General features: G+C 41.6%; 2 protein-coding genes across 3 annotated transcripts in view; one reads left to right on the top strand and one right to left on the bottom strand.

The window, feature by feature from the left end:
• Positions 1 to 1,245: 1,245 nt before the first annotated feature.
• Positions 1,246 to 11,958, bottom strand: RPS24 (ribosomal protein S24). 2 transcript variants are annotated; one of them, XM_077821067.1, is made up of 7 exons: positions 11,873 to 11,958; positions 10,057 to 10,122; positions 9,176 to 9,385; positions 8,532 to 8,642; positions 7,258 to 7,275; positions 2,375 to 2,398; positions 1,246 to 1,331 (listed from the first exon to the last, which is right to left on the bottom strand). In XM_077821067.1, the coding sequence occupies exons 1-5, from the start codon at positions 11,873 to 11,875 to the stop codon at positions 7,270 to 7,272; spliced, it is 396 nt and encodes a 131-aa protein (XP_077677193.1). In that variant the 5' UTR covers positions 11,876 to 11,958; the 3' UTR covers positions 1,246 to 1,331; positions 2,375 to 2,398; positions 7,258 to 7,269. The 2 variants fall into 2 exon arrangements, with proteins under 2 accessions (XP_077677193.1, XP_077677195.1); XM_077821069.1 differs by lacking the exon at positions 7,258 to 7,275.
• Positions 11,959 to 13,394: 1,436 nt separating this feature from the next.
• Positions 13,395 to 25,944, top strand: part of POLR3A (RNA polymerase III subunit A) — a 50,212-nt gene continuing 37,662 nt past the window's right edge. Inside the window, exons 1-6 of the mRNA XM_077821243.1 lie at positions 13,395 to 13,539; positions 15,156 to 15,291; positions 16,217 to 16,354; positions 21,097 to 21,268; positions 23,759 to 23,913; positions 25,151 to 25,390. Coding sequence (XP_077677369.1) covers positions 13,496 to 13,539; positions 15,156 to 15,291; positions 16,217 to 16,354; positions 21,097 to 21,268; positions 23,759 to 23,913; positions 25,151 to 25,390 — 885 coding nt within the window. The 5' untranslated portion in view covers positions 13,395 to 13,495. The remainder of the gene's footprint in view (positions 13,540 to 15,155; positions 15,292 to 16,216; positions 16,355 to 21,096; positions 21,269 to 23,758; positions 23,914 to 25,150; positions 25,391 to 25,944) is intronic.

Raw genomic sequence — 25,944 nt, 5'->3', positions numbered from 1 at the left:
TAGGACTATTTCACTATGCAATTGAAGTTTAAGAGCAAGTTGGGAGCATCTGGGTTAGACTTGCAAGCATGAAAACAGACCCTTTTTCCACGTTACAAGTTGTAGGAAATTTTTTTCCAAGTGTTCTTTCACTCATTTCCCCAAACCAGGGGGCTTGTTCTCTACTGTGGACTGGTGGGTGGGGGAGAAGGAAAAAAAAAAAAAAAAAGAGTACCATCTTCCAACTAACTTTAGCATTCATGTTTTCCTTGGAGAACCCTAGTCCAACTTTTGATCAGCCCTAAACATGCTTGGCACAGGAGAGCCAGTCACCACCTAAGTGCAACTACCAAAAAGAGATGTATCAAAATTTAACCTAAACGTTTGCTTACTTTCTAGATTTTACTTAGCCTTTAACAGCCACCTCTTCCTACACACCAGAACCCAATTTTATGCTTTTATTCCAATGTACATATTGTCTGAGCTCAGTGGGGTTACTGCAATATTCTTCAAGCCCCTCCAAATAGTGAAGTGTCTTCTCTGCAGCAACATGTTTGTTCCTCAGCTTTGTTGTGTGTTTCTTGGGATAGATACTCAAGTGTTGAATTTTCAAAGTCCATTATGTATTAATACAGGAGCTACAAGACAGTCTGGATAAGGTTTTGATAAAAGCTGGATCTGACCCGATTGATAACCCGCACTCACACACACTTCTTGTCTGCTTGACAGGTAAGTCTAAAAATATGGCCGACTTCCATGAGGGGCAAGAATAGGTTATTATATGTCAATACAGTGATCTATACATTTATGCAAACACGGTAAACTTGGACCTGAGTATAAACAAAAGAATACTTAAACACCTGTTAATAAAGGCCAGCAACTGGCTAGTAGATTAATCTTGCTTGCAAAGTTCTAGCCCAGGAATTAAGTTTTACCATTTATCAAACACCTGAAAAGAGAGCTTGGTAAGTTTCACAGCTGTCAAAAGACCAGCTTTCAAAACATTTGAAGTATAAAAGACCACTTCATTAAGCATGTTGATCTAGTTCCTACTGTTTATGAATCAATAAAATATTTGGATGTGACTGTCTTGAAGTAAAAATACTGAGATGCTGAAACAATGCTTATATCAAAAGGGTTATTAATGCAGTGTAAACAATGCACCTGATCTGAACAATTCTGGATCTTTCAAATTCAGTTTATAAAATCTTTATTGTACATTTAAACCTTGGGGGGGAGGGAAGGGGGAGAAGAAAGAACAAAGCATTTCAGTTTATATAGTTTATTTGACAAGCTTCTGATAGACCATCATCATCATCTTCTCTTGTTACCTTTGCAGGATAATTTAGTCTCTGTAAAAGGAGGGTGGAAAAAAGTCAGCCCTGTAATATCTTTGCAATGGAATGTAGTCAGCTTATTTTACATTGCAGGATAAGGGCCTTTAGAAAAGTAACAATTAGTCCTGTGCAGAAAAAGGCCACAGCAAGATCAGGGCTTCAGACAGACACTCTATTCTTTAGAAATGCTATGAACAATTATTAAACCATAAGATGAGAAGCAACTGCTTTGTTAGCCAGCTAAGTAAGATTATCAGAATATTCAAGCCGTATAAAGACCAAGGATAGCAGATGTCTTGTTTTAGTTAAATTCTGCTTTGTTTTAAATACATACTGCTCAAGCTGCTTTTAAAAAGTTGCTCCAGTAGCTATAGCAGAGGGTTGGGTTTGCTCTGCACCAGCTACCACAACAAAGCACATTCATTTAAGTAGCCTTGGTACTGAAATGAGAACAAACAGCAGGACTTAAAGTATGTTTGATGGCCTTTTAGTTAAGTCTCATCAGTCCACTTGAGAGACTTCTTGCTGGTATTAAGATAGAAATTGACTGCTTTATAATTGTAACTTCTATCAGTGAAACAAACATACTGCTTTGTAATTTGAGATAAAAATATTTATCAGAATGTGTCATTTAAGCAGTAGTAAAAAAACTCATCCCATTATATTAGTTATTAATGAAATGTAAAGGACAATTTTTGAGAAGTCACAATTTTTCTATTATGAGAGATTAAAAGAAATCTACATTTTCAGTGTTACTCTAAGCATTAGAGTCTTTGTTTACGGTAAGTTACATGGATTTCCTTGTTATTTGGGTCTTCCACACAGCGGAGGTGTGGGTGAGGCCACAGGGAACATGTCCACAAAAACTGGCAATTGATACCACATGCAAAAACAGAGTGTTCCCTTAAAATTAAAAAAACTGTTAAAACTTACTTGTCCTGACTTTGAACATAAGGCCACAGCATGATAAAATGTTAAAGTCATTTCATTAAGATTAATTCTTAGAGAAAAGCCAAATCACCAGCATAGCAGAATGCCAAACATTTAAGAAGTTATACCTGTTATTTCCATTTGCCAGCTCACTGAAACAAGAAAACAGAAAGTCAGTAAATGCTTAAGAAAAAACAAAAACACCACCCACAAATTACAATCATTATTACACATAGTCATGTTACCCTAGAAAATCCAACCTGTTTGGTGTGAGTGTGTCCTAAAAAGTGCTAATGGCACTGTTGGGTTTCATGCTTATTTTCAGTAACTTTCCTAAAAAGCCCATATAGCTAATCAAAGCCAAACTTGTCAAAGATACAATCAGATATAACTTTGAATACAAACAATCAAAGGGGAAAGGAGGTAACTAAAGTGTCCATTTTTACATGCTTTATTTCTTGAGTGCATCTGCACTTAAAAGCAAACACCAGGGTTTACATACCTGGTAGGATTAGGTATAGCAAAATAAGGTTACGGCAGGCTGAAAACCATGATCCTGCAAGCCCTCCGCATTCAGAGCTACTGCGGTCAACTAGAGTGCCACATATAAAGGACTTACAAGACTTGTGTATTGCCACGGCCCGAATAACGTTTAATATTTATTTATTCCAATAGCAAACAATATGCTAGGTGCTGTCCATATATAAAAGCAGCTCCTATCATGGACAGCTAATAAGAATACAAGTAACAGAAATAAAAGGTGGAGGGTGTAAGAAAAAGGAATATCATAACGACTTTCAAAATTGTAATAGAAGAAATGGATCTTGGAGGGTTCTGCAGAAGGATAGTGGCTGCAAAAGAGTGGGACAAATTTCTTGGAGGGGGAAAGGAGAGTTACGGCTGAATGCCAACTCCTTAAAAAATAGTCAAAGGTGTGATGAGGCAGGGTGATAAGGCTTCTTACCAGAGTCTTCTGCACTTTATTAGTTACAAACATCAGGGGACCAATTTTCACAATTATAAACTGAGTATTTCCACACAGATGGCTAGTTCGGCCATTCATGTGCTTGAATGTGAGTGCTAATTTACATACGTTATGAAAATCAAGCTAATATCTTTAAACATAATGAAAGCTGTCAATGTAAAAAAAGCACTCAAATCAGATACAAGAGAGTGGTTAATGCAGTTTAACTATAAGGGTACCTTTTTGGTACCCAGAGATGGGGTAGATTTATGTGCCGTAAGGAGCAGTAAAAATAATCAAGTGACAATGCAAGGAAAGGCACATTGCTATTAAGATTTTAGATGTTCAGAGGTTATGTGTACAACTGTCAAGACATGAAAAGTGAGGAGTTAAATGACCATCAAGGGAAAGCAGGCTACGTTGTCAGTTACTTAGCTTTCTGCCTTAGTCACGTAGAAACAAGAGTAAGGCCATGTCTACATTAGCACTTATGTCAGCAAAACTTTTTTCACACCCTCGAGTAACGTAAGTTTTAGCAGCATAATTGCTTGTGTGCACACAAGCAATGTTGGCAGGAGATGCTTTCCCACCAACACAGCTACCGCCACTTGTTTAGCTGATTTTATGAAGTCAACAGGAGAGCTCTCTCCCATCAGCATGACACGGCTACACGAGCGATCTTACAGTAGCACAGCTGTATTGGTACAGCTGTACAAGCTTATAGCAGTAAGTATAGACATGGTCTGAAAGACTTGAAGTGAAGATGGCACAGCCTTCCCCTAACTCCAGGCAACAGTTGCCATCCACATATAGATGCACCAGAGCCAACAGGATCAGCTATAAGTTTACAATAGTGGATGCAACTTACCCCATTTTCAAGGGGTAAACTCCATATCTGCAAATGGCAGTTTTCCCTCGTGCAGCCACACCAGTGTCCGATCACCAAAGTCTGAAACCTAGACTATTTCCCAGTGTAAACAAGGCCTTACAATGGATGTATAAAGGTATAGCCCAAAAAAACACAGACGCCCCAATTCAAACAACCAAAAGTGAGAGAAAGTGGTATGGTATGAACCCTACGTTCACAACAAGAAGGGCTAACGAAAGTAATGCAATGTGTATATGATTTACTTCATATATAGTATATTTCAGATATACTTCACACACTTCAGACATGCATTTTCAAAATGTAAAGTATATACAAAGGCAAAGAACGGATTTAGCAACAACTCTATTTCCATGCAAGTTAAGACTATTACAAGTGACGAGACTTACTCAGAAATAGAGTTTCCTTTAGTTACCAATGCACCTATAGTAATTAATGTTTCAATTACAGTGATTACTCCACTCTGCTTTTTGTTCCTCCTAAGAACTCTGCAGCCAAATGAAGATGTGGACATCTACTTCTCTACCCAATGCTTCATTTCTTGTTATTCCTTCATCCATAAGCCTCCTCAAAAGAAGTTATACAGAAATATCACAACACTTCAGTTTTTCTAGGAGTTAATTTAAAAGATTTATGTCTGTCTATTTCAGGGGTGGGCAAACTTTTTGGCCCGAGGGCCACATCTGGGTATGAAAATTGTATGGCAGGCCATGAATGCTCACGAAATTGGGAGTTCAGGGTGTGGGAGGGGGCTCCGGACTGGGACAGGGGGGTTTGAAGGCTCCAGCTGAGGGTGTGGGCTCTGGGGTTGGGATGCGGGGTTTGGGATGCAGGAGGGTGTTCTGGGCTGAGACTGAAGAGCTCAGAGGGCAGGAGGGGGATCAGGGCAAGGACAGGAGGTCAGGAGTGCAGGCTCCAGGTAGCGCTTACCTCAAGTAACTCCCGGTAGCGGTGGCATGTTTCCCCCCCCACCCCCAGCTCCTACACGGAGGCACAGCCAGGCTGTTTTGCACACTGCCCCATCCTCAGGCACCTCCCCTGCAGCTCCCATTGGCCACAGTTCCTGGCCAATGGGAGCTGTGGGGGGAGTGCTTGGGGCAGGGGCAGCGTGCAGTGCCCCCTGGCCCCCCCTACGCATAGGAGCTGGAGGTGGGACATGCCACTGCTTTGGGAGCCATGCAGAGCCATGGCATGCGTGGAAGCAGGGCAAGTCTTGGACCCTGCTCCCCAGCAGGAGCTCTAGGGCCAGCTTATAACGTCTGAAGGGCCAGATGGGCCCCCCATCTATTTAAATTATGTAAACTTTAAGTAATATAGTACACTTCAAACCGATCCCTTAATTGAGAAGTCATTACATTATTTGGAGTAGAGTGTATGCGTAACCACCGTGGGGCCTTGATCATGGCCTCTAGAGACACCAATAGTAATAAAAATTGGCCACGTGTTTTATAAGTTAGAAAGACTAATCCATGTAGACTAGGCTGTTAAATTAGTCAGACCTAGATTCTTTAAGTCAGGGGTGCCCAACCTACGGCCCACTAGAGCATTCCGTAAGGCCCAGGGCCTGCTTCAACACTATATACTAAAGGCAGATTCATTAGCATTTTGCCATCATGTTTATATATTCTTAATTTAATGATGTGTTCTTTACCTTTTTCCCCCATTTTCTATCATTCTGACATAGATTTTATGCACTAATCTCTTGGTTTTTAACTAGGAAATACTGTACATAACCTGTTTGGCCCTCACAAGGCAGTGCTTAGGTTTGTGTGGCTCTCTTGTATAGCTTAGTGGTTTTGAGCATTGGCCTGCTAAACCCAGGGTTCTGAGTTCAATCCTTGAGGGGGCCATTTAGGGATCTGGGGCAAAAATTGGGAATTGGTCCTGCTTTGAGCAGGAGGTTGGACTAGATGGCCCTCTTGAGGTCCCTTCCAACCCTGATATTCTATGAATAAGGTTGATCACTGCTGTTAAATGATGCCCCCTAGCCAATTTTTAACACTGGTCAACCTCAAATGAGAATAAAATCAGTCAAGAGAACAATTACTTCATTTCAAGGATTATACACAACATCACAGAACTATTCAGACAGGTAGCATATCTGTCAAAAGAGTAGCATTAAACTATTTTATCCTCTACTTGTCCTGCCTAGACTGAGATGCATTATAAGTAGGGCCCTGTGTAAATCATGAGGTTTGGGGGTTTTGAGGAAACTCATGAGGGTAAATGGCAAAGTAGAGAATTTCACAGAGCTTGCAGGGAATGAATTTAGTCAGCAAATTTGATCAATGAGTATACAACAAATACACTGATTAAGCTTGCAGATTCAATTCATTCCGCCCTTGAAACTAAGTTTGCACACAAAGTGGTGAGGTAATATCTTATTGGACCAACTTCTGTTGGTTAAAGACATGCTTTCAAACTACAAACCACTAAGAGCTCTTGTTAAATTGCCTTCATCTTTACTATTATGCAGTTAATATTTGCAGGGCTTCATCTTTATTAACCAGCATATTACAGAGTTTAAACAAAAAGAATGGCTTAAATCCAGAAAAGCATGGTGCATTTGTGGTAAGCACAAGTTACACATGCAGCTGTATTTTTTTAATCAATACACCGGACCCTTGCTAGAACACAGGATTTGGTATCCATGCGCAATACCATGTTAAAATGAATTGTAATTAAAATAATTAAATTGGGGATCCATGGCCATGACCGCATTATATGCGAATTTGCGCTCTACAGACGCGCGTTCTAGCGAGGGTTCGTTGTATGCAGTTTTTAAAAAAAAACTGGGCCAATGTTTCTCTCTTCATGCCTCAATACATACTGTTGAGGCATTTTCTTTCACCCCATTTATTGGTATTTCATAACAATATGCACAAGAGCTTGTCAAGATCCACTGGGTGTATTTGGATGAGCAGCGTCAGAAAACCAGATTTCACTTCTGCACCAGTTTTAAGTTAGCCACCCTCTGTTTCTGTAGCAGTATTTGGACTGTAGCAGAATACTGTCTACTGAAGGGCAGAAATGAATTCAGGTTCAAAGTGAGAGCACAAGCATGCAAAGCAATACACAAGGTGTTTCTATTAAACACGTCTCAAGCATGTAAGTGATGCATAATTCATACAGCCACCACCACATCCATGCTTACTCAGTACCTGCTAGTCACTTCACTTCTGTTGAAGAATTCCAAGAAAGAAAGAAAGGTTAAAGTAAAGAAAGGTTACTAAGAGATTCAAGAAAGGATATTTGGTTATTTATAGCATTTTAGCAACTACAACTATTTACCAGAAAAATCAGCTTTTTCTATTACCCACCACCTTCGCTCTACCTCCAAAACAGTGCAAAAATCAGATTTTACTGTTTTTAAGTATGCTTAGTATATTTTGCACTTCTCAAATCCCTTGAGTACCACTGATCTGTCTTTAAGCTTTCATTTCTACACTGTACCTCAGTTTTTCATTCTGCTTGAGAACATCCCAAGACCCCCTCCAACCTTCACATCAGGATGGCTTGCCCTCCCCTCTGAGGGATTGACACAGCTCCCACCAGAAGTTGAGCATCAGTAACTGACTAGGTAGAAGAGACCAGCAGTGCCAGATAAACATCCTACCTCCCCATAGCCTGCAGAGGTGGAGGGCACTGCCTCAAACACATGACTCCAAACTCTAAAGTTCCTTTGTGGGAGGGAGCATACTACAATACCAGCAGCCCACCAGGCTGGCTGGAGTTCTCTATCATGTTGGGGGAAATCTAATGAACAAAACTCAAGTCCGTGGAGAACTTAAAGTTTTATTGTCCATCACCGGAGTTATCTAGTAATTCAAGTGAGGTATCCATTATGTTGATGGGAACAAAGTACAGTTTTTACAAGACTTAAAAAAGAAACAGAATATATACCACTTAAATCTTCACATTAAGCTACCTACCAAACAGCAACCAGGAGAGCAAAACTACATTAGAAACTCAGAGTTACAAACATCTTGGGAACGGAGGCTGTTCATTACTCTGAAATGTTCATAACTCTAAACAAAACATTAGGGCTGTTCTTCCAAAAGCTTGTAAATGAACACTGATTTAATGCAGTATTGAAACTTTACTATGCAGAAGAAAAAAACCTGCGCTTTCCTTTTTTTAAGTACTTCATGTTTAACACAGTATTTGGTGTGGGGGTTTTTTGGTCTCTGTTCCTGCCTGATTTCATACTTCTAGTTCAAAACGATGCGTGTGGTTGACTGGTCAGTTTGTAACACTGAGGTTCTACTGTAAACTACTGAGTTAAAAATACACAGGATCTCATAAGTTAACTTCTGTTATCCAGTAGGAAAGGTAAAAAAATTAAAGAAAATATTATTTTGTTGAGGAAGAAAACTGTCTAGCAAAGAAACTAAAATCCAGCATCTATGCTCTAGCCTGCAGGTTTCCATCATACCTTCTTGCCAGCACCAACGTTTGCCTTGGCTGTGCCCCTGACTTTCTTCATTCTGTTCTTACGCTCCTTCCGCTGTTTTCTCGAAGTCTTCTTCTTTTCATACAAGCCATGCTAGTAGTAAGAGAATTATGCCCACAATTATTAAAGCGAACTCAATATATCTAAAAAGTGTTTCTATATTAAATATTTCAAATGCTTTAATAACTAAAAGTATAATTACTAATGTAAGCCCTAAAAAGTTATTTAAAAGTTCTGTAGGCAACAGCTAATATAAAAGTGAGGCAACTTTATGTGCTGAAAGTGTAGAGAGGAAGTGGAGTATATTTTTAAGAACATATATACTACACATGCTCATCCCATGATCTTGTGCCCCTTCCATTAACCGTTACATCGTACTGCTAAAACCCACAGCTGATCATAAATCATTTCATCCTCCTTCATCTGCATTACAACAAAAAGCTTGTTTCCACGCTGTAAATTCATGAATATAGAGAAGGGATTTCTACTTATAGATCTCATTTTTGTACCAATAATTTAACTTTGCTGCAATGTTTTAAGTTTTGGACCCTAACTATATGCAAGATGCCTTTTAGAACAAACAGCAACCTTCTTAGCACTGTAAAAACTGCAAGCAAGAAACTTACCCTGGCCAGTCTGTGCTTTGGTTCATTCTTCTTTGCATAGTCCAGGGAATCATAAATCATGCCAAAGCCTGTTGTCTTGCCACCACCAAAATGGGTTCTGAAGCCAAAGACGAAAATTACATCTGGCGTTGTTTTGTACATTTTTGCCAGCTTTTCCCTGATTTCAGTTTTGGGAACTGTGGCCTTTCCAGGATGAAGAACATCAATCACCTACAGATGCAAGTTTTTCCCGTTAGAAATATCCGTACTTTATAATAGTATAAAGATATTCCATACATAACGATGATATCTAAACAGCCTTATAACAGCTAATAAGGAAAATATCACTACCCACACTTGGCATCTAAATTAACACACATCACAGCAACAACAGAGGCCAGCAGTTCCTATTTGATGTACATCTCACTATACAGAGACTCAAGCAAAAATTAAAGAGTCAAAGATCAAGTTAAAGCTACTATCATTGAAGAGTTCTCATAAGCTCTCTGCCCCTATTATTCTCCCCATATCACTCACAGTAGCTTTGGCTACATCTTCAGAAGTAAAGTAAAGCAAAGCAATTAGTGGGCAGTTTAGTATTTTCAAGTTTTAACAAGGATCATAGAGAATATTTACGTCCTATTCCCTAACTAGAATCTTCGTGCACATCTAATGGTCTAGCAAATCATTACAACAAATTAATTTAAATGGCAACCATAGACAGCCTACCCACTAGGAAGCAGTATCTTGAAAAAAATCTACCCTATCTAGAAGTCTTTTAGCTAGGGTCATTCTAAAGAGTAAAAGTTACAAGCTTTAAGAATTAAAAATACAGTAATATAAAACACATAACCCAACATAAGCAGATACAGAAAACCAAGGTAGTACCCAATATATCTTACCATCTGCTTACGCTGAAGCAGTCTATTAGTCATGAACTTCCTGGTTCTGATGGTCACCGTGTCATTCTATAAGATAATTCAGAAAAACAATTAATATGCATTTAAGTTCTTCCATGAGCTTTCACACCATCTACACAATTCCTCAAATAACTCATCAGCTGGTTTGCAAAAACTGATTAAAAACCTGGTCTGAAACTCATGGCAAGATGCTGCTACAGTACAACCCCAACCTGTGCTAGGAGAGCTATTCCAAGGATGAAGAAAAAAAACTGTCATGATAATAGTTATGGAATTCATGCAGTTTGCAGCCCACAGAATAGAAGGTTTTTTATATAAATAAAGAATGAATGGATTCAGAACAATAGGGATTTATTTCCTGTTACAGCTGTGGTCAAAAGTGGGAGGTGGGGATTGGTTTACACGGAAGTACATTCACCAAAGGGGGAAGCTTTGCATCGAGGACAAACACACACAACTGTCACACCATGGCCTGGTCAATCATGAAACTGTTTTTCAAAGCCTCTCTGATGCACAGGTTTCAGAGTAACAGCTGTGTTAGTCTGTATTCGCAAAAAGAAAAGGAGTACTTGTGGCACCTTAGAGACTAACCAATTTATTTGAGCATGAGCTTTCGTGAGCTACAGCTCACTTCATCAGATGCATACCGTGGAAACTGCAGCAGACTTTATTTATACACAGAGAATATGAAACAATACCTCCTCCCACCCCACTGTCCTGCTGGTAATAGCTTATCTAAAGTGAGCATCAGGTTAGGCCATTTCCAGCACAAATCCAGGTTTTCTCACCCTCCACCCCCCGACACAAATTCACTCTCCTGCTGGTGATAGCCCAGTGCACCTCCGTGTGCTCTTCTAATTGCCCTGGTGTCTGGCTGCTCAAAATTGGTCACCAGGCAATTTGCCTCAATCTCACCCCACCATAAATGTCTCCTCCTTACTCTCATAGATATTATGTCCACTCGCTGTCCAACACTGAGCATCCACCAATATGCAATATTATTTGTCAAAAAATGGGAAACTAGACCTGGGTTATGGGGCACTAACTGGGATGCAAGTCATGTTTGTAACATGACCAGTTCAGATTTGACCCACCTGTAAATTAAGAATTTTTTGTACCAAAGTCTAATTTAAACCTCGTGTGTAAAGCGAATACAATCCCTAAATATGAAAGGAAAGTGCATCCACCAGTCACACGGCAACACTTTGCGTGAAGCCTGTGGACGAACGTGCCTCGGCAGCAGAAGCTGGCTACTAACTCGTATGCTAGGGTGCAAAGGGAAACCATCACTTGCCTGAGCACACCCGGCCGCTGTAATTGTGCCCAGTTCCAGCCCCCGGGAAGCGCTGGGTTTGGGGCAGAGCCGCAGCGGAAGCCAAAATGGGACTGAATGCACGTGCAGGGGCGATGCGCAGAGCCCAGGGCGGCTCCAGCCGAGCTGCTAGCGGGCGGCTTGTCACATTCCCGCCCCCCCACGCACACACACACGCCGCGCCGGCCAGGCTGGGGAAAGCCCGTAGCCGCGCCGGAAAGAGCCGAGCAGTGCGGGGAGCCAGAGCCCAGCGCTGCCCGGGGAGCTCAGGGAGCCGCATCCCAGAGGCCTGGGGGGGGGAGGGGAAGGAAGGGGGCGCGGTGAAGAGGCCCCACCACTACCCTGACTCCCGCCCGGGCTCCCCAATGCCCGCGCAGACGCCCCAGCCAATAGGCCCGGAGAGGCCACAGGGTCCCGCGAGCCCCGCGGCAGCAGGATGGCAGCGACGCAAGGCGGATAGAAACGGGCTGCTCTGCAGACACTCACCATCTCGGCGGTTAGCTCTACTCCAAGGGAGCGAGGAAAGGAAGAAGGACCCCGCCGCAGCCAATCATATCCCGGCGCCCGGGGGCTTAGTGAGGGGGCGGAACAGAACGCGAAGGCGCCCTATCAGAGCCTGAGTAAAAGTGCAGGAGAGAGGCGACCAGCCCAGCGCCTGACTGAAAATACACGGTTGGGGCATCCTGCTTGGCCGGACTTTGCCAACCTGGGGGCTGGAGGGGGAAGAAACTTAATCATTTATTCATTTATGTTGGATGCAGTGGTGATTATAAACAGGAAATTCTCGGAGTTTCCACCCCCCCCCCCGCATTATATTATACATTCCCCATTAAAGTATTAGTTATTTCTTATTTAATTGTATTATGGTAGCACCAACAAGCCCCAGTCATGGACCAGGACCCCACTGTGCAGAGCACTGTACAAACACACACCAAAAAGATTGTCAAGTACAGGGAGGTGGGTGATGGAACCTTGCAGTATTGTTTTTTCTCTGAAAGACACGTGATAATACAATCTGAGTTTACATATCCAGCTTCTGCACAACCTGAAAACCTTTACACAGTTAAATAATAATTATTGTAGAAAAAATTACTTCATTCAATAAGAGTTAGGCACTGTGTAAAGTAGGGTATTGGTTTTGTTCCATATGTCCTGACTTATTCCACCATCGGGTGGTGGGGGCCCTTGGAGCTTCAAACCGGGCCCCCGCAGCTGCTGCGGGCACTGTGGAAACTCCACAGCTCCCCATTTTGTCACACGTATTTTAGTAAAAGTCACGGACAGGTCACAGGCTTTTGTGAATTTTTCTTTATAGCCCTGTCCCTGACTTTTACTAAAAACATGTGTGACAAAATCTTAGCTTTAACCATTACATATAATTATGTAGGCGTACCATTGGCTATTAGTGACATTTTAAACATCATTGATGAGACCTTCTCAGAGCAACTAAGTATGTCAGTTGGGAGGGGGAGAGAGGAATTATGAGAGACTGTACTAAGCAGATATGGTAAATAAGTTATTTGGAAGGAGTGCACTGGCGGTAGGTGATGGGGGTTATTCTGGGGTGCTTCATTTGACCAACAATGTTGTGGGTTATTCTCGGGGCTGCACTAGAGGGAGATGCGGAGGTTATTGGGGGAAGCACAGGGGATGTTGGGGGTCATCCTGGGAGATGCACTAGAGAGGGTTTGGGGAGTTACCCTGGGGAATGCGGATACATTAGAGGGGTGTGTTGAGGATTATCTTGGGGAATGCAGTAGGGGGCCGTTGGGGATTATTCTGGGGCCTGCACTGCGAGGGGTGCTGTGGGTTTTCCTTGGGCTGCACTAGGGATTGAGGTGAGGTGAGGGGATTGTTTGGGGTCTACAGTAGTTGACGGGCGGGGCTGCCCCTTTTAGCCAGCAGGTGTCGCTGCAGGGAGCGGCCGCAGCGCTGCGACTCGCTATGTGCCGGTCCCCAGCTCCGCGCGCGGCTCTGGCGGTGGGCGGGGTGAGGAGGAGGACGCTGAGCGGCCGGTGCCGTGAGTTCTGCAGTGCGGTGCGGTGCGGCGCGCGGCCCCGGCTCCCTTCTCCCCTCCGTGCGGGCAGCGCCCCGCGCCCCGCCGCCATCATGGTGAAGGAGCAGTTCAGGGAGACCGACGTGGCCAAGAAAATGTGAGTGGCGGGGGCTGTGCGGCCTTGGCGAGAGCCCCGCTGCCGGGGGCCCCTGAGGGGGAGAGTTGGTGGCGGGGGCCTGTGCCCCTGGAGGGGATGCTGGATTGGGGGGCGGTGTCTAGCCTTGGGGTCAGACCCAGATAGGAGCGGGGCCCTGTGCCCCTGGGGCTGGGGGGGAGGCTGGATAAGAGGCTGAATGAGGGGGTTCAGCCCCAGGGACGTGGGTCAGACCCAAGGAGGGGACCCCGCTGGGATGGAAGGATTCAACCCCCCCAGCGATTCCGGGGGAGTGTTTAGGTGACGGAGGGAAGTCAGCCCACCTGCAAATACAATCTGCAAATACAGATTTATGACTGGACGCTCTCTAAAGGGCACCTGTCTTTGTGCTCCAAGTACATTTGACAGTGCTTAAGAAATACAGCAACATTAATGCATAATTGAAACAAACCAACCCCCACAATGGAGACGTGGTTAATCTCATTAACTTTTGTGTTTTATATCTGTATTTTAAAAAAAGTTGATCATATCGGGTACCTAACAGTGTTGGTACATTGGTATACGTGTCTAGTCTGACATTGGGATCAGCTTCATGAAAGTTAGAATCAGCTCTCCTGACCCTTTGGTTCTTGTTGACCATGGTGGTTTCTAAATTATTTTATATAATGTATCTGCACTTAATCTGGTTTATAGAGGTGGTCTTGTTTAGTTAAAAAAGAAACCAAACACTGGTTGACGTAACATTTCTTTTGTCACTCTTTCTGTGACAGATGATGTTAGCTAATGGGAAAGGCTAAGGGTTTTATCTAAAATTGACTATAGTATCAGTTTAATGTAAAACCTCCTTCTTTGGAAGCGGAATTCAGCTGCTTTTGCAATGGAATAGATGGACTCAATCTAATCAACCTTTCCCTTTTCTAACTGTTAGAATCCCCCCCATGTTTCCTGCAAGGTAACCTTATATGGACTTGGTAATTCCTTTTCACTAATACTGCTGGAAAAAGCTAGTATTTAGTGTCTGCATTTGGAGTATATCCATGTGATAAACTCTGTAGCAGTGGTTCCCAAAGTTTTTCTGTCCCCCCCACCAGTAATGGAATCTGTCCCCCACCCCACAGGAGCTGCAGTCCAGGGCTGGGGCTGCGGTTGGAGCAGGGCCTGGAGCCGGGGCGGTTGCAGAACCATGACAGGATGAGCGGGAGCCAGAGCGGAGCAGGGGGCAGAACAGGGCTGAGTTGGCACTGCTTCCCCGCCCCTCTGAGAGCTGGCCCGGGCCCTATCATGACCCCCTGAATGATCTTATGGGTGCCTCACAGTTTGGAAACCGCTGCTCTATATTCTGATGATCCTTAAATAACCTTTAGTTGCATCTGAAGAAGTGGGTTTTTTACTCACAAAAACTTATGCCCAAATAAATCTGTTGGTCTTTAAGGTGCCACCGGACTTCTTGTTTTTGTTTTTTTAAATAATTATTAGCTGTAATGCAAAAATCTAATACATAGATTCATGCTTTTTTCCCAGAGAGGGAAGTATAATTTTGCTTTGGCTTTATTGTAACTCAGATCAGCTTCTTGTGTATCTTTTTTAAAATCAAGTTTTGTAATTTTTCCCTTTGCTAGAAGCCACATCTGCTTTGGCATGAAATCTCCAGAGGAGATGCGCCAGCAAGCTCACATTCAGGTGGTTAGTAAGAACTTGTATAGCCAGGACAACCACCACGCTCCACTGCAGTATGGAGTGCTGGACCATCGTATGGTAAGGATCCTATTTCCTGTTGTTGTTTTTTTTTTTTAGTGGAAATATTTTTAATGCGTATGAACAATGCTGAAATGAAAACTGAATTCCACTATACAGCCACAATACAGGTGTGCCTATGGAATGTTCAGCTTAAACTACATGAGCTGAAGAGAAATAAGGTAGTTATGTGTCCTTGGCTCTTCTGCTGAAATTGCCAGTTGCAATGGTGTCTTGTGATACAAGCAGCTCTTTAATTGGAACGTGACTTGTGCCATCAACCATTTCACACTGTTGGACAGATCAGTCTGACTCGCTTTTGAGGCTGAACACACATTTCTCCTCATGCTTTTCACATGACCATAAAATAGCTACCCTCGCTGGGTATGTCTGCCCTGTATCTGGGGGCGGGGGCGTGATTTGTTGCTTGTGTAGACAGCAGCATGGGTTTCAGCATGTGCTGTCACTGCAAGTATGTACTCAGGGGGATCAGGTGGGGTTTTGCAAGCTGCATTGAAACCCATGCTGGTGTGTCCTCACTCTGCCGTTAGCGAGCTAACTATATTAAAGCCAGTGTGGGTACAGCTACACAAGCTGCAAATCACATTAGCTGTAGTGTGGACATACAGTTAGTACCACGTCACTATAGTAGTCTTTCCAGGTGAATAGGGCTGAATGAATTAACAGCACTTGCATCAGCAGGAGCAATGCAAGATGCTCTGTTTCTATGGGGATTGGGTTTTGAGTATGATGCTTTCAGTGTGTTACCAGCTCTTACTGACTGAGAGCAAGTGTTCAGAGTTGAAATAATCTAGAAGTCTTTCATGCGAGTGTACAGAGTACTGTCCACAGGCATGCTGACTAATTTAAGAGCAGCTGTGGTAGCTTCTTTTGTTTCCCACAATTTGGTAATTGTTGCTATAATGTTTTTGTGTCCTTTTCAAAGGGTACCAGTGAAAAGGACCGTCCATGTGAAACCTGTGGGAAGAATCTAGCTGACTGTTTAGGGCATTATGGCTACATTGACTTGGAGCTGCCGTGTTTCCATGTTGGGTACTTTAAAGCTGTCATAGGCATCTTACAGGTAAAATAATTTTCCTTAATTGCGAGAGACAGCAATTATTATACCCAGCCTAAGGAGGGGGAGAGGTCAGAAAAGCTAAAATGTCACTTCATTTGGATTATCCGTCTGGGACCATGAAAGAGATGGTGGTGGTTTATGCAGAACACTTTATATTTGTATTGTATGGCTTTATGTATTACATCAGGATTCTATCAAAGGGGAAGGGTTAGTAAACATAAGAATGGCCATTCTGGGTCAGACCAAAGGTCCATCTAGCTCCGTATCCTGTCTTCCGACAGTGGCCAATGCCAGGTGTCCCAGAGGGAATGAATAGAACACGTAATGATCAAGTGATCCATTTCCTGTCGCCCATTCCTAACTTCTGGCAAACAGAGGCTAGGGATGCCATCCCTGCCAATCCTGGCTAATAGCCACTGATAGACAAGTTCATGGAGGATAGTTCTTGTTCCTTTTGAACCCTATTATAGTCTTGGCCTTCACAACATCCTTTGGCAAGGAATTCCACAAACTGGCTGTGAGGTGTGTGAAGAAACCTGCTGCCTATTAATTTCATTTGATGACCCCTAGTTCTTGTCTTATGAGAAGGAGTAAATAACCCTTCTTTATTTACTTTCTCCACACCAGTCATGATTTTATAGACCTCTGTCATATCCCCCCTTAGTCATCTTTTTTCCAAGCTGAAAAGTCCCAGTCTTATTAATCTCTCCTCATATGGTAGCCATTCCATATCCCTAATAATTTTTGTTGCCCTTTTCTGAATCTTTTCCAATTCCAATATATCTTTTTTGAGATGGGGTAACCACATCTGCACGCAGTAATGAAGATGTGGGTGCACCGTGGATTTATACAGAGGAAATATGTTATTCGTGGCCACATAAAATGCACCACGGACTATGCGTCTCCCCCTGCGAAATAGTCTTTTGTGTGCTTTTACAATATACTATATAGAGTTGATGGGGGACACCAGCGTTTCTCATATTGAGGTCCTGACCCAAAAGAGACTTGCAGGGGGTCACAAGGTTATTTTAGGGGGCTCGTGGTGTTGCTACCCTCACTTCTGCAGTGCCTTCAGAGCTGGCTGGCCAGAGAGTGGCAACTGTTGGCTGGGTGTCCAGCTGTGAAGGCAGTGCCCCGCCAGCAGTAGTGTAGAAGTAAGGGTGACAATACCATACTATGCCACCCTTACTTCTGCGCTGCTGTCTTCAGAGCTGGGTGGCCAGGGAGTGGTGGCTGCTGACTGAGGACCCAGCTCTGCAGTCAGCAGCAGAGACATAAGGGTGGCAGTACCATACCATGGCATCCTTACTTCTGCGCTCCTGCTGGCGGCAACTCTGCCTTCAGAGCTGGGCTCCCAACCAGCAGCCACCCATCTCTGAAAGCTATGCTGCCGCCAGCAGCAGTGAGAAGTAAAGATGCCATGATATGGTACAGCCATGGTATAGTCCTGTTGCAGTACTGCAACCACCTCCACAATAACCTTGCCCCACCCCACCCCACCCCCATAACTCCTTTTGGGTCAGGACCCCTACAATTACAACACCACGAAATTTCAGATTTAAATAGCTGAAATCATGACATTTATGATTTTTAAAATCACATGACCATGAAATTGACCAAATGGACTGTGAATTTGGTAGGGCCCTACTTATTATCTTTCTTAATGATTCCCAACGTTGTTTGCTTTTTTGACTGCCACTGCACATTGAGTGGATGTTTTCAGAGAACTATCCACAGTGACTCCAAGATTTATTTAAGTGGTAACAGCTAATTTAGACCCCATTATTTTGTATGTATAGTTGGGATTATGTTTTCCAATGTGCATTACTTTGCAATTATCAACATTGAATTTCATCTGCTATTTTGTTGCCCAGTCACCCAGTTTTGAGAGATCCTTTTGTAGCTGTTCTCAGTCTGCTTTGGGCTTAACTATCTTGAGTAGTTTTGTATCATCTGCAAATTTTGCCACCTCACTGTTATATCCCATTTTCCAGATCATTTGTGAATATATTGAATAGGACTGGGCCCAGTACAGACTCCTGGGGGACATCACTATTTACCTCTCTCCATTTTGAAAACTGACCATTTATTTCCATCCTTTGTTTCCTATCTTTTAACCAGTTACCAATCCATGAGAGGACCTTCCCTCGTGTCCCATGACAGCTTACTTTGCTTAAGAGCCTTTGGTGAGGGAGCTTGTCAAAGGCTTTTTGAAAATCTAAGTACGCTATATCCACTGGATCCCCGTTGTCCAAATGCTTGTTGACACTCTCAAAGAATTCTAGTAGATTGGTGAGGTTGACTTCCCTTTCGAAAAAACAGGTTGACTCTTCCCCAACAAATTATATTCATCTGTGTGTCTGACAATTTTGTTCTTTGCTGTGGTTTCAACCAGTTTGCCCAATAGTGAAGTCACACTTTGTGGCCTGTAATTGCTGACGTCACTTCTGGTGCCCTTTTTAAAAATTGGCATCACACTAGCTGTTCTCCAGTCATTTGGTATAGAAGCTGATTTAAATGATAGGTTACAAACCACAGTTGTTAGTTCTGCATTTTCACATTTGAATTCCTTCAGAACTCTTTGGTGAATATCATCTGGTCTTGGGGACTTATTACTGTTTAGTTGATCAACTCGTTCCAAAATCTCCTCGAATGACACCTCAATCTGGGACAGTTCCTCAGACTTGTCACCTAAAAAGAATGGCTCAAGTTTGGGAATCTCCCTCACATCCTCAGCCGTGAAGACCGATGCAAAGAATTCATTTAGTTTCTCCCAATGGCCTTATCATCCTTGAGTGCTCCTTTACAATCTCAGTCATCTTGTGGCCCTACTGGTTGTTTAGCAGGCTTTCTGCTTTTGATGACTTTGGTTAGCTGTTCTTCAAATTCTCTTTTGGCCTTCCTAATTATATTTTTACACTTCATTTGCCAGAATTTATGCTCCTTTCTATTTTCATCATTAGGATTTAACTTCTACTTTTTAAAGGATGCCTTTTTTGTCTCTCAGTGCTTCATTTACTTTGTTTAGCCATGATGGCATTTTTTTTTCCGTTCTCTTATGCTGTTTTTTTAATTTGGGGTATACGTTTAAGTTGAGCCTCTATTATGGTGTCTTTAAAAAGTTTCCATGCAGCTTGCAGGGATTTCACTTTTGGTACTGTACTTCTTATTTTTTGTTTAACTAACTTCCTCATTTTTGTGTAGTCCCCCTTTCTGAAATTAAATGCTACACTGCTGTAGTGTTTTGCCACCGTAGGGATATTAAATTTTAATATATTATGATCACTATTACCAAGTGGTCCAGCTACGTTCACCTCTTGGACCATTCAGGATTAAATCAAGAATTGCCTCTCCTCTCATGGGTTCCAGGACTAGCTGCTCCAAGAAGCAGTCATTTAGTGTGTCAAGAAACTTTATCTCTGCATCGTGTCCGGAGGTGACATGTACCCAGTTGTTGAAATCCCCCATTATTATTGTGTTTTTTTTTATTTTTATAGCCTCCCTAATCTCCCTGAGCATTTCACAGTCACTGTCACCATCTTGGTCAGGTGGTCAGTAATGTATCCCTGATATTCTTATTATTAGAGCAAGCAATTACTATCCATAGAGATTCTATGGTACAGTTTGATTCATTTAAGATTTTTACTTCATTTGATTCTACGCTTTCTTTCACATATGGTGCTACTCCCCCACCAGCACGACCTGTTCAGTCCTTCCGATATATTTTGTACCCTGGTATTACTGTGTCCCATTGATTATCCTCATTGCACCAAGTTTCTGTGATGCCTATTATATCAATAACCTCATTTAATATGAGGCACTCTAGTTCACCCATTTTATTATTTAGATTTATAGCATTTGTATGTAAGCACTTTAAAAACTTGTCACTTTTTAGCTGTCTGCCATGATGTAATTGAATGGGACTCTTTTTCATTTGACTGCTTCTTATCAGATCCTACCTGTATTTTATCATCTTCTATCCTCTCCTCCTTACTAGGAGATAGAGAATCTCCCTTCATAGATACTCCCCAAAGGAATATCTCTGTCCAAACCACGTGCTCCTTCACATCTGTCAGCTTTCCCCCAGCCCTTAGTTTAAAAACTGCTCTACGATCTTTTTAATTTTAAGTGTCAGCAATCTGGTTCCATTTTGATTCCGGTGGAGCCCATCCTTCCTGTATAGGCTACCCCTTTCCCAAAAGTTTCCCCACTTCCTAATAAATCTAAACCTCTCATCCACGCATTGAGACCCTACAGTTCTGCCTGTCTAACTAGCCCTGTGCATGGAACTGGAAGCATTCCACAGAATGCTACCCTGGAGGTCCTAGACTTCACTCTCTTACCTAGCAGCCTAAATTTGGCCTCTAGGACCTCTAAGTACCAGTGATCTAAGTACCAGATTTGCAATGCTAATAGTCATCTCATTCCAAGTTGCAAAATTTATTCCAAGTTTATGTCTTTAGTGATGCCAGTAAACCTAAGTTGTCTCTTTGCATGGATATTTAATTTCCTGCTGAACTTTTCTTAAGAAGAGCAAAGATTTGTCCTGTTGGCCAGAGTTTCCCAACTTGCTCATATTTGTTGGGCAGTGTGCTGTGTAATAATTGGGTTCCCCCACTAAGGCAGTAGTATTTCATTCATGAAACTCCATATATGTGAAGAACTGTGGTATCCCTCATCATAATTTGTCCCTAATGACATTTATTTCTCATTAACAAAAGAACAATCAATTGTTTATGTTTAAGATGATCTGCAAGACCTGTTGCCGTATCCTGTTGTCTTCAGAGGAGAGGAAACAGTTTTTGGATTATCTGAAGAGGCCTGGTCTGACCTACCTGCAGAAACGGGGATTGAAAAAGAAAGTCTCTGAAAAATGCAGAAAGAAAAACACCTGTCCTTATTGTGGTGCTTTCAATGGTGAGTGTGGAAATTAGCAGATGGTGGTTGGTATTTAGCATGCATCTTTTTTTTTTTTTTCACTAGTGCCCAGCCTGTGAAGAGCATCACAATGTTGTGTTGTCTTTTCATCATTCAACAATCATTGATGTTTTTTCTAGATCTTAACCTATAGCTGACACATAAACATAGGCTAAAAACCAAAAACCCTCTTGAGTGTACTAGACAATTGTTCAAAGCTTTGTTACAAGGAGTGGCGTGAATGTACCTGATGATTATCCTCTTCCTGCAAATATGAGGATTGATAGGTCAAAATTGGGACTAAATGAAGATCCTGTTGTTCATAATTGTGCTTAGTCATCTTTGTGAAGAGTAATATGCTATTGACCATTTCCTGCAGTCATGAGTTAGACAAATCAGTAATACTTAGCATATAAGTGTTCCAGATGGAATTGCGATAATTGCAGATCATACTGATATTTGATTGTTTGGTCAGTTATTGGCCAGAAAACCTTATGTGATAGACTTTTTGATTCTTTTAGAAAAAAATGAATTGTGATTACTCTTACTCATTATTTTGTGTTAACATTGCTGTTAACTATTTTGTTAATATTGCTATAGTATTATAGCTTTGCAATTTTATAGTGACAATCTGGATTAGAATAGTCAGCGTACATATTCTCTTTAATGTAATGTGTCCAGCAACCCTCGCTATTTGCATTGTGGTAATAACTGAAGGTCTCACTTAGAGGACTGGGCTTGATAATACTAGGAACTGTACAAATGCATGGGAAGGCAGAGATTTAATAAGAGCACTCCAATCCATGCATTTAGTTCTGTATTTTTTTTGTCATGAATGCATTCATGTTTATGAATGTGTTATCAGTAGTGGCAGCTACAAGACATTAAAATCATGTTTTTGTGACTATCTTTTTTTTAAAAATTTCACTTCAGATCCAGTATGGTTTTTGGAAGCTAATATTTCATGACTGTCTAACGTTAGAAGTTACTTACATGAATTAAAAGCTATGTCTCTAAGCCAAGCTTTCAGATGATACAAAGCTCTCTGAGGACCTGCTAAAACCAAGGCTTTTAAAAGTTGTTTTGGAAATAACTTGGGAAGGGAGGGAGCAAGGTAGTAATCAGAATGTGATTTTTATTTCTTTAAGGTCTAGTGTCTCTCAGCTTTCTAGGGTAGAAATGAATACCCTGTGCTATTGGAAAAACAAAATATTTGCTTTCCAGCAGTATAAAGCATTCAATTTCAGCCATAGCAGTTTATGCAATGTCAGACTTAATGTTATTACTAGTCCCTCATTTTAGCAGTATTTAAGTCCCACACCTTGTGCAAGTAAAAATCAGTCCCTGAAATTGTACTTAAACTCTAGAGCCTCTATTTTCCCATCTCTAAAAAGAAGGTAATATTTGCCTCAAGGGTGTTGTAAGGAATGTTTTTACAACATTTCAAAAACATCAGGCCATATTCTGGTTTCAGGTGTGTATATGTGGGGTTTCCTATATAAGTCAATATGTAGAGTCTGTTACAGTTTTTGAAGCTAGATATGGCCCTAAAAAAACCCTCAAAAACTTGAGGAAATCTTTTCAATTTCTTTGTGTTGTGTATTCTATCATCCAGAGACACAATACATTGCTACTCATCTTGCAGAACCACCTATTTCCTTTAACACATACACAGTAACAGGTTCTGAAAAGATGAAATGGTCATCAAATGAGCATCTCAATCTGCTGGACATGCAAAAACATTTTAAAAAGAAAAGAAAAACCGTATCTGCATTGTGAAGGTTTGGAGAGGTTAATTGAAGTGTTGGGGAAATAGGTTAATATGATGTCCTTTCCCTTGTGGGATCAAATGCTCATGAGTCAGAAGTAGAAATTGGCTTTTGGGGGGATTTCTTGTTCTTTGAACTTATTCCAGCTAATGCAGCATCTAACTGATTTGGTAGTTATTTTTGGTATTTTTCTGTTTTGTTTTCTAAATCAGTTTATCCACATTTTCAATGAGCGTGGTAGAACACAATTTGAGAGGACTAGCTGGTTCAAGGACAAATAATAGTTATAATGTCCTGCACAGTTAGGTCACTGGCTAAAATCCACTCTGGGTTAGTAATGATCAAAAGTTACTATCTGAATGACTTATGAGTGAAATGAGTTGGTGCACTCTGGTCCAGTTCCTAGTGCAAGAGCATCTACGTTGCAAAAATCCTGTACCACTGTTGAGAAGAGGTTGAATGGACACATAGAATGAGCCACCCTCTCATCCTTAGAAGTAGTCCAGGTCACAGCTGAGGTGCACTGAACAGGCAATGTGGACAAACTTTCATTGCTGTGGCTGCTGCTCCTCCTGTTCTGTGAACAGAGGCATCTGGTATCTAAAGGTGACCAGAGCCAGCACCTTTCCCTAATACTACATTCACGAAAAAGTGTTTTTTAAAAATTTAGAAGAATAGCTCAAGAGTTGAGGTTTATTTAACGAAATTTGTCATCTTGTAGGTACTGTAAAGAAGTGTGGCTTATTGAAGATAATCCATGAGAAGTACAAGACCAATAAGAAAGTGGTGGATCCAATAGTATCAAGTTTTCTTCAGTCCTTTGAAACTGCCATAGAACATAACAAAGAAGTAGAATCCTTGCTGGGGAGAGCTCAGGTGAATTAGTGTGTCTACCAGTGCTTGTTTTGCCAGTGCTTGAATTTTCTGCTAATTTTGATGCATAAATTCCTGAATGATGAGCTGAAGTATTTAGTATAGGGGTAAAGGGTGGGTGCTGGTCCAGCCTTTGAATATGTGGAGAGGAGAATTTGAAGAACAATTATACTACCTGGCTGAGGGAGATGTTAATGGTTTCTGCAAAAAGCAGCATCTTTACTCTAACCAGTCAAGTAATTGTGGTACACAGTTTTCTGCATGCAAAGGATAGGGATACCCCTGGTATAGGATCAGTGGTGGTCAGTGAAGAAAGCTTAGTGGTGAAATCATGGTGACAGGAAGCAGAGAAGAAATTTAGGCTACTGGAGGCTATCTCTGGGGACAGTTACCTTCAGTCACTGTCTTGAATATTTGTAATACTCATAAACCCCAACTATGATTGGAAGAGCTGAGAACTGGACAGGAAGGAGTGACCAAAGTGTAGTACAAGAATATATATAGTTTTCGTGGTTTTGCTGAGCTTTGCATTTTTGTATGGAGATTTTTCCTTGGATTTTAACAGATCAGTCAGTTCTTAGTATAGATGTTTGGAAAATGCAATAGAAAACATTTGATGCAGATTTTGTGTCTCTCTTCAATTGCGTTAGATCAGCTTTATAAAGACAGGCACTTCTTGCAAACTTTGGATTTATTGATGAATCATGATATGTCAGCAATATATTCATCATTCAGGAAAAAAAGGTTAAATTTTAAAACAACTTGCTAAACCTAATGAAATTATGTAGGATATAATGCTGTAATCTATGTGAGCTCTTGTAAATGAAATTGGTGGTAATTATACCTTACTGCAAGCACGTTACAAGCTGTTTACGTTGCTTTGGCAAGTAATTATGAAATATCCATATTGCTATAAAAAACAGACTACTGTAACAGCTAATCTAAAGAGACAAATCTAAACTGAAAATAGTGTAAGAGGAGAAGCTTGGGGGAAAGCATCAATGAGCCAGAGTTTACGGGGACTGCTATTCTAAATAAATAAACCAAAAGACACATTTGTTTTTGTTTGCCTTAAGAATAACTTCCTCTACATATGCTTTTTTGTTTTAAATCCGACTTTTTACTTGAACAATTGGCAGAGAAGGGTGGCAAATGAAGTAAACAGTATTAAGATGTAGCCAAAAATGAGCTGTTATGCCCTTGAAGGTTGCAGTATGACTTTCTTCATTTAATTTTTTAGGAGAACTTGACTCCTTTAATGGTGTTGAACCTCTTTAAAAGGATCCCAGCGGAAGATATACCTCTGCTTCTGATGAATCCAGAAGCAGGAAAGCCTTCAGACTTGATCCTGACACGACTCCTGGTACCTCCATTGTGCATCAGACCCTCTGTTGTGAGCGACTTGAAGTCTGGCACCAACGAAGATGACTTGACGATGAAGCTTACAGAGATAATTTTCCTCAATGATGTAATCAAAAAGGTGAGCCTGCCTGCCTGAAACTGCTGCTCTATTTAAAAATAAATAAATAAAAGGCTGGATTAAACTTTGGGGGGTAATTGGTTTTACTTATTGCTGCAAGGCCTGATGTTGCATTCATTCTGACTTCAGCTGCAATATTTGGCCTTACGTGAAATGGCATAGGAATGGTGGACTCAGCTTGAGCTCTCTATTTGGCTCTTGGTGTTACACCAGTGTGTTAGCGACCTGCTAAACGTGGACTGGACTAACTGCTTTTCCTGAAGTATTTCTCAATTTCAGTTCATATTATGCTACATTTAGCATGTTTTGGGATGACTGTTGCACTTGATGGAAGCACAAGAACATAATAGTTCATGGGCCCAGAAATTCACACACCCCTCTTTACCCATCTGGTTTCTTATTTTATCTCTCTGTCTGTCTCTGCCAAGAGGCCCTTCCAACTCTTCCATGTAGTATTAAAAGCCTACCCAAAATGAGCAGCTTATTGGGCTTGTCTGCATGTAGAGTTTCACCAATTTTATTTTTTTTAAACCGCTGCAAAAGATTGTGCGCAC

This window comes from Eretmochelys imbricata, chromosome 7, assembly GCF_965152235.1.
Source record: "Eretmochelys imbricata isolate rEreImb1 chromosome 7, rEreImb1.hap1, whole genome shotgun sequence".
NCBI lineage: Eukaryota > Metazoa > Chordata > Testudines > Cheloniidae > Eretmochelys > Eretmochelys imbricata.
The sequence above is the reverse complement of the archived record's forward strand: the minus strand, read 5'-3'. Positions and strand labels throughout refer to the sequence as shown.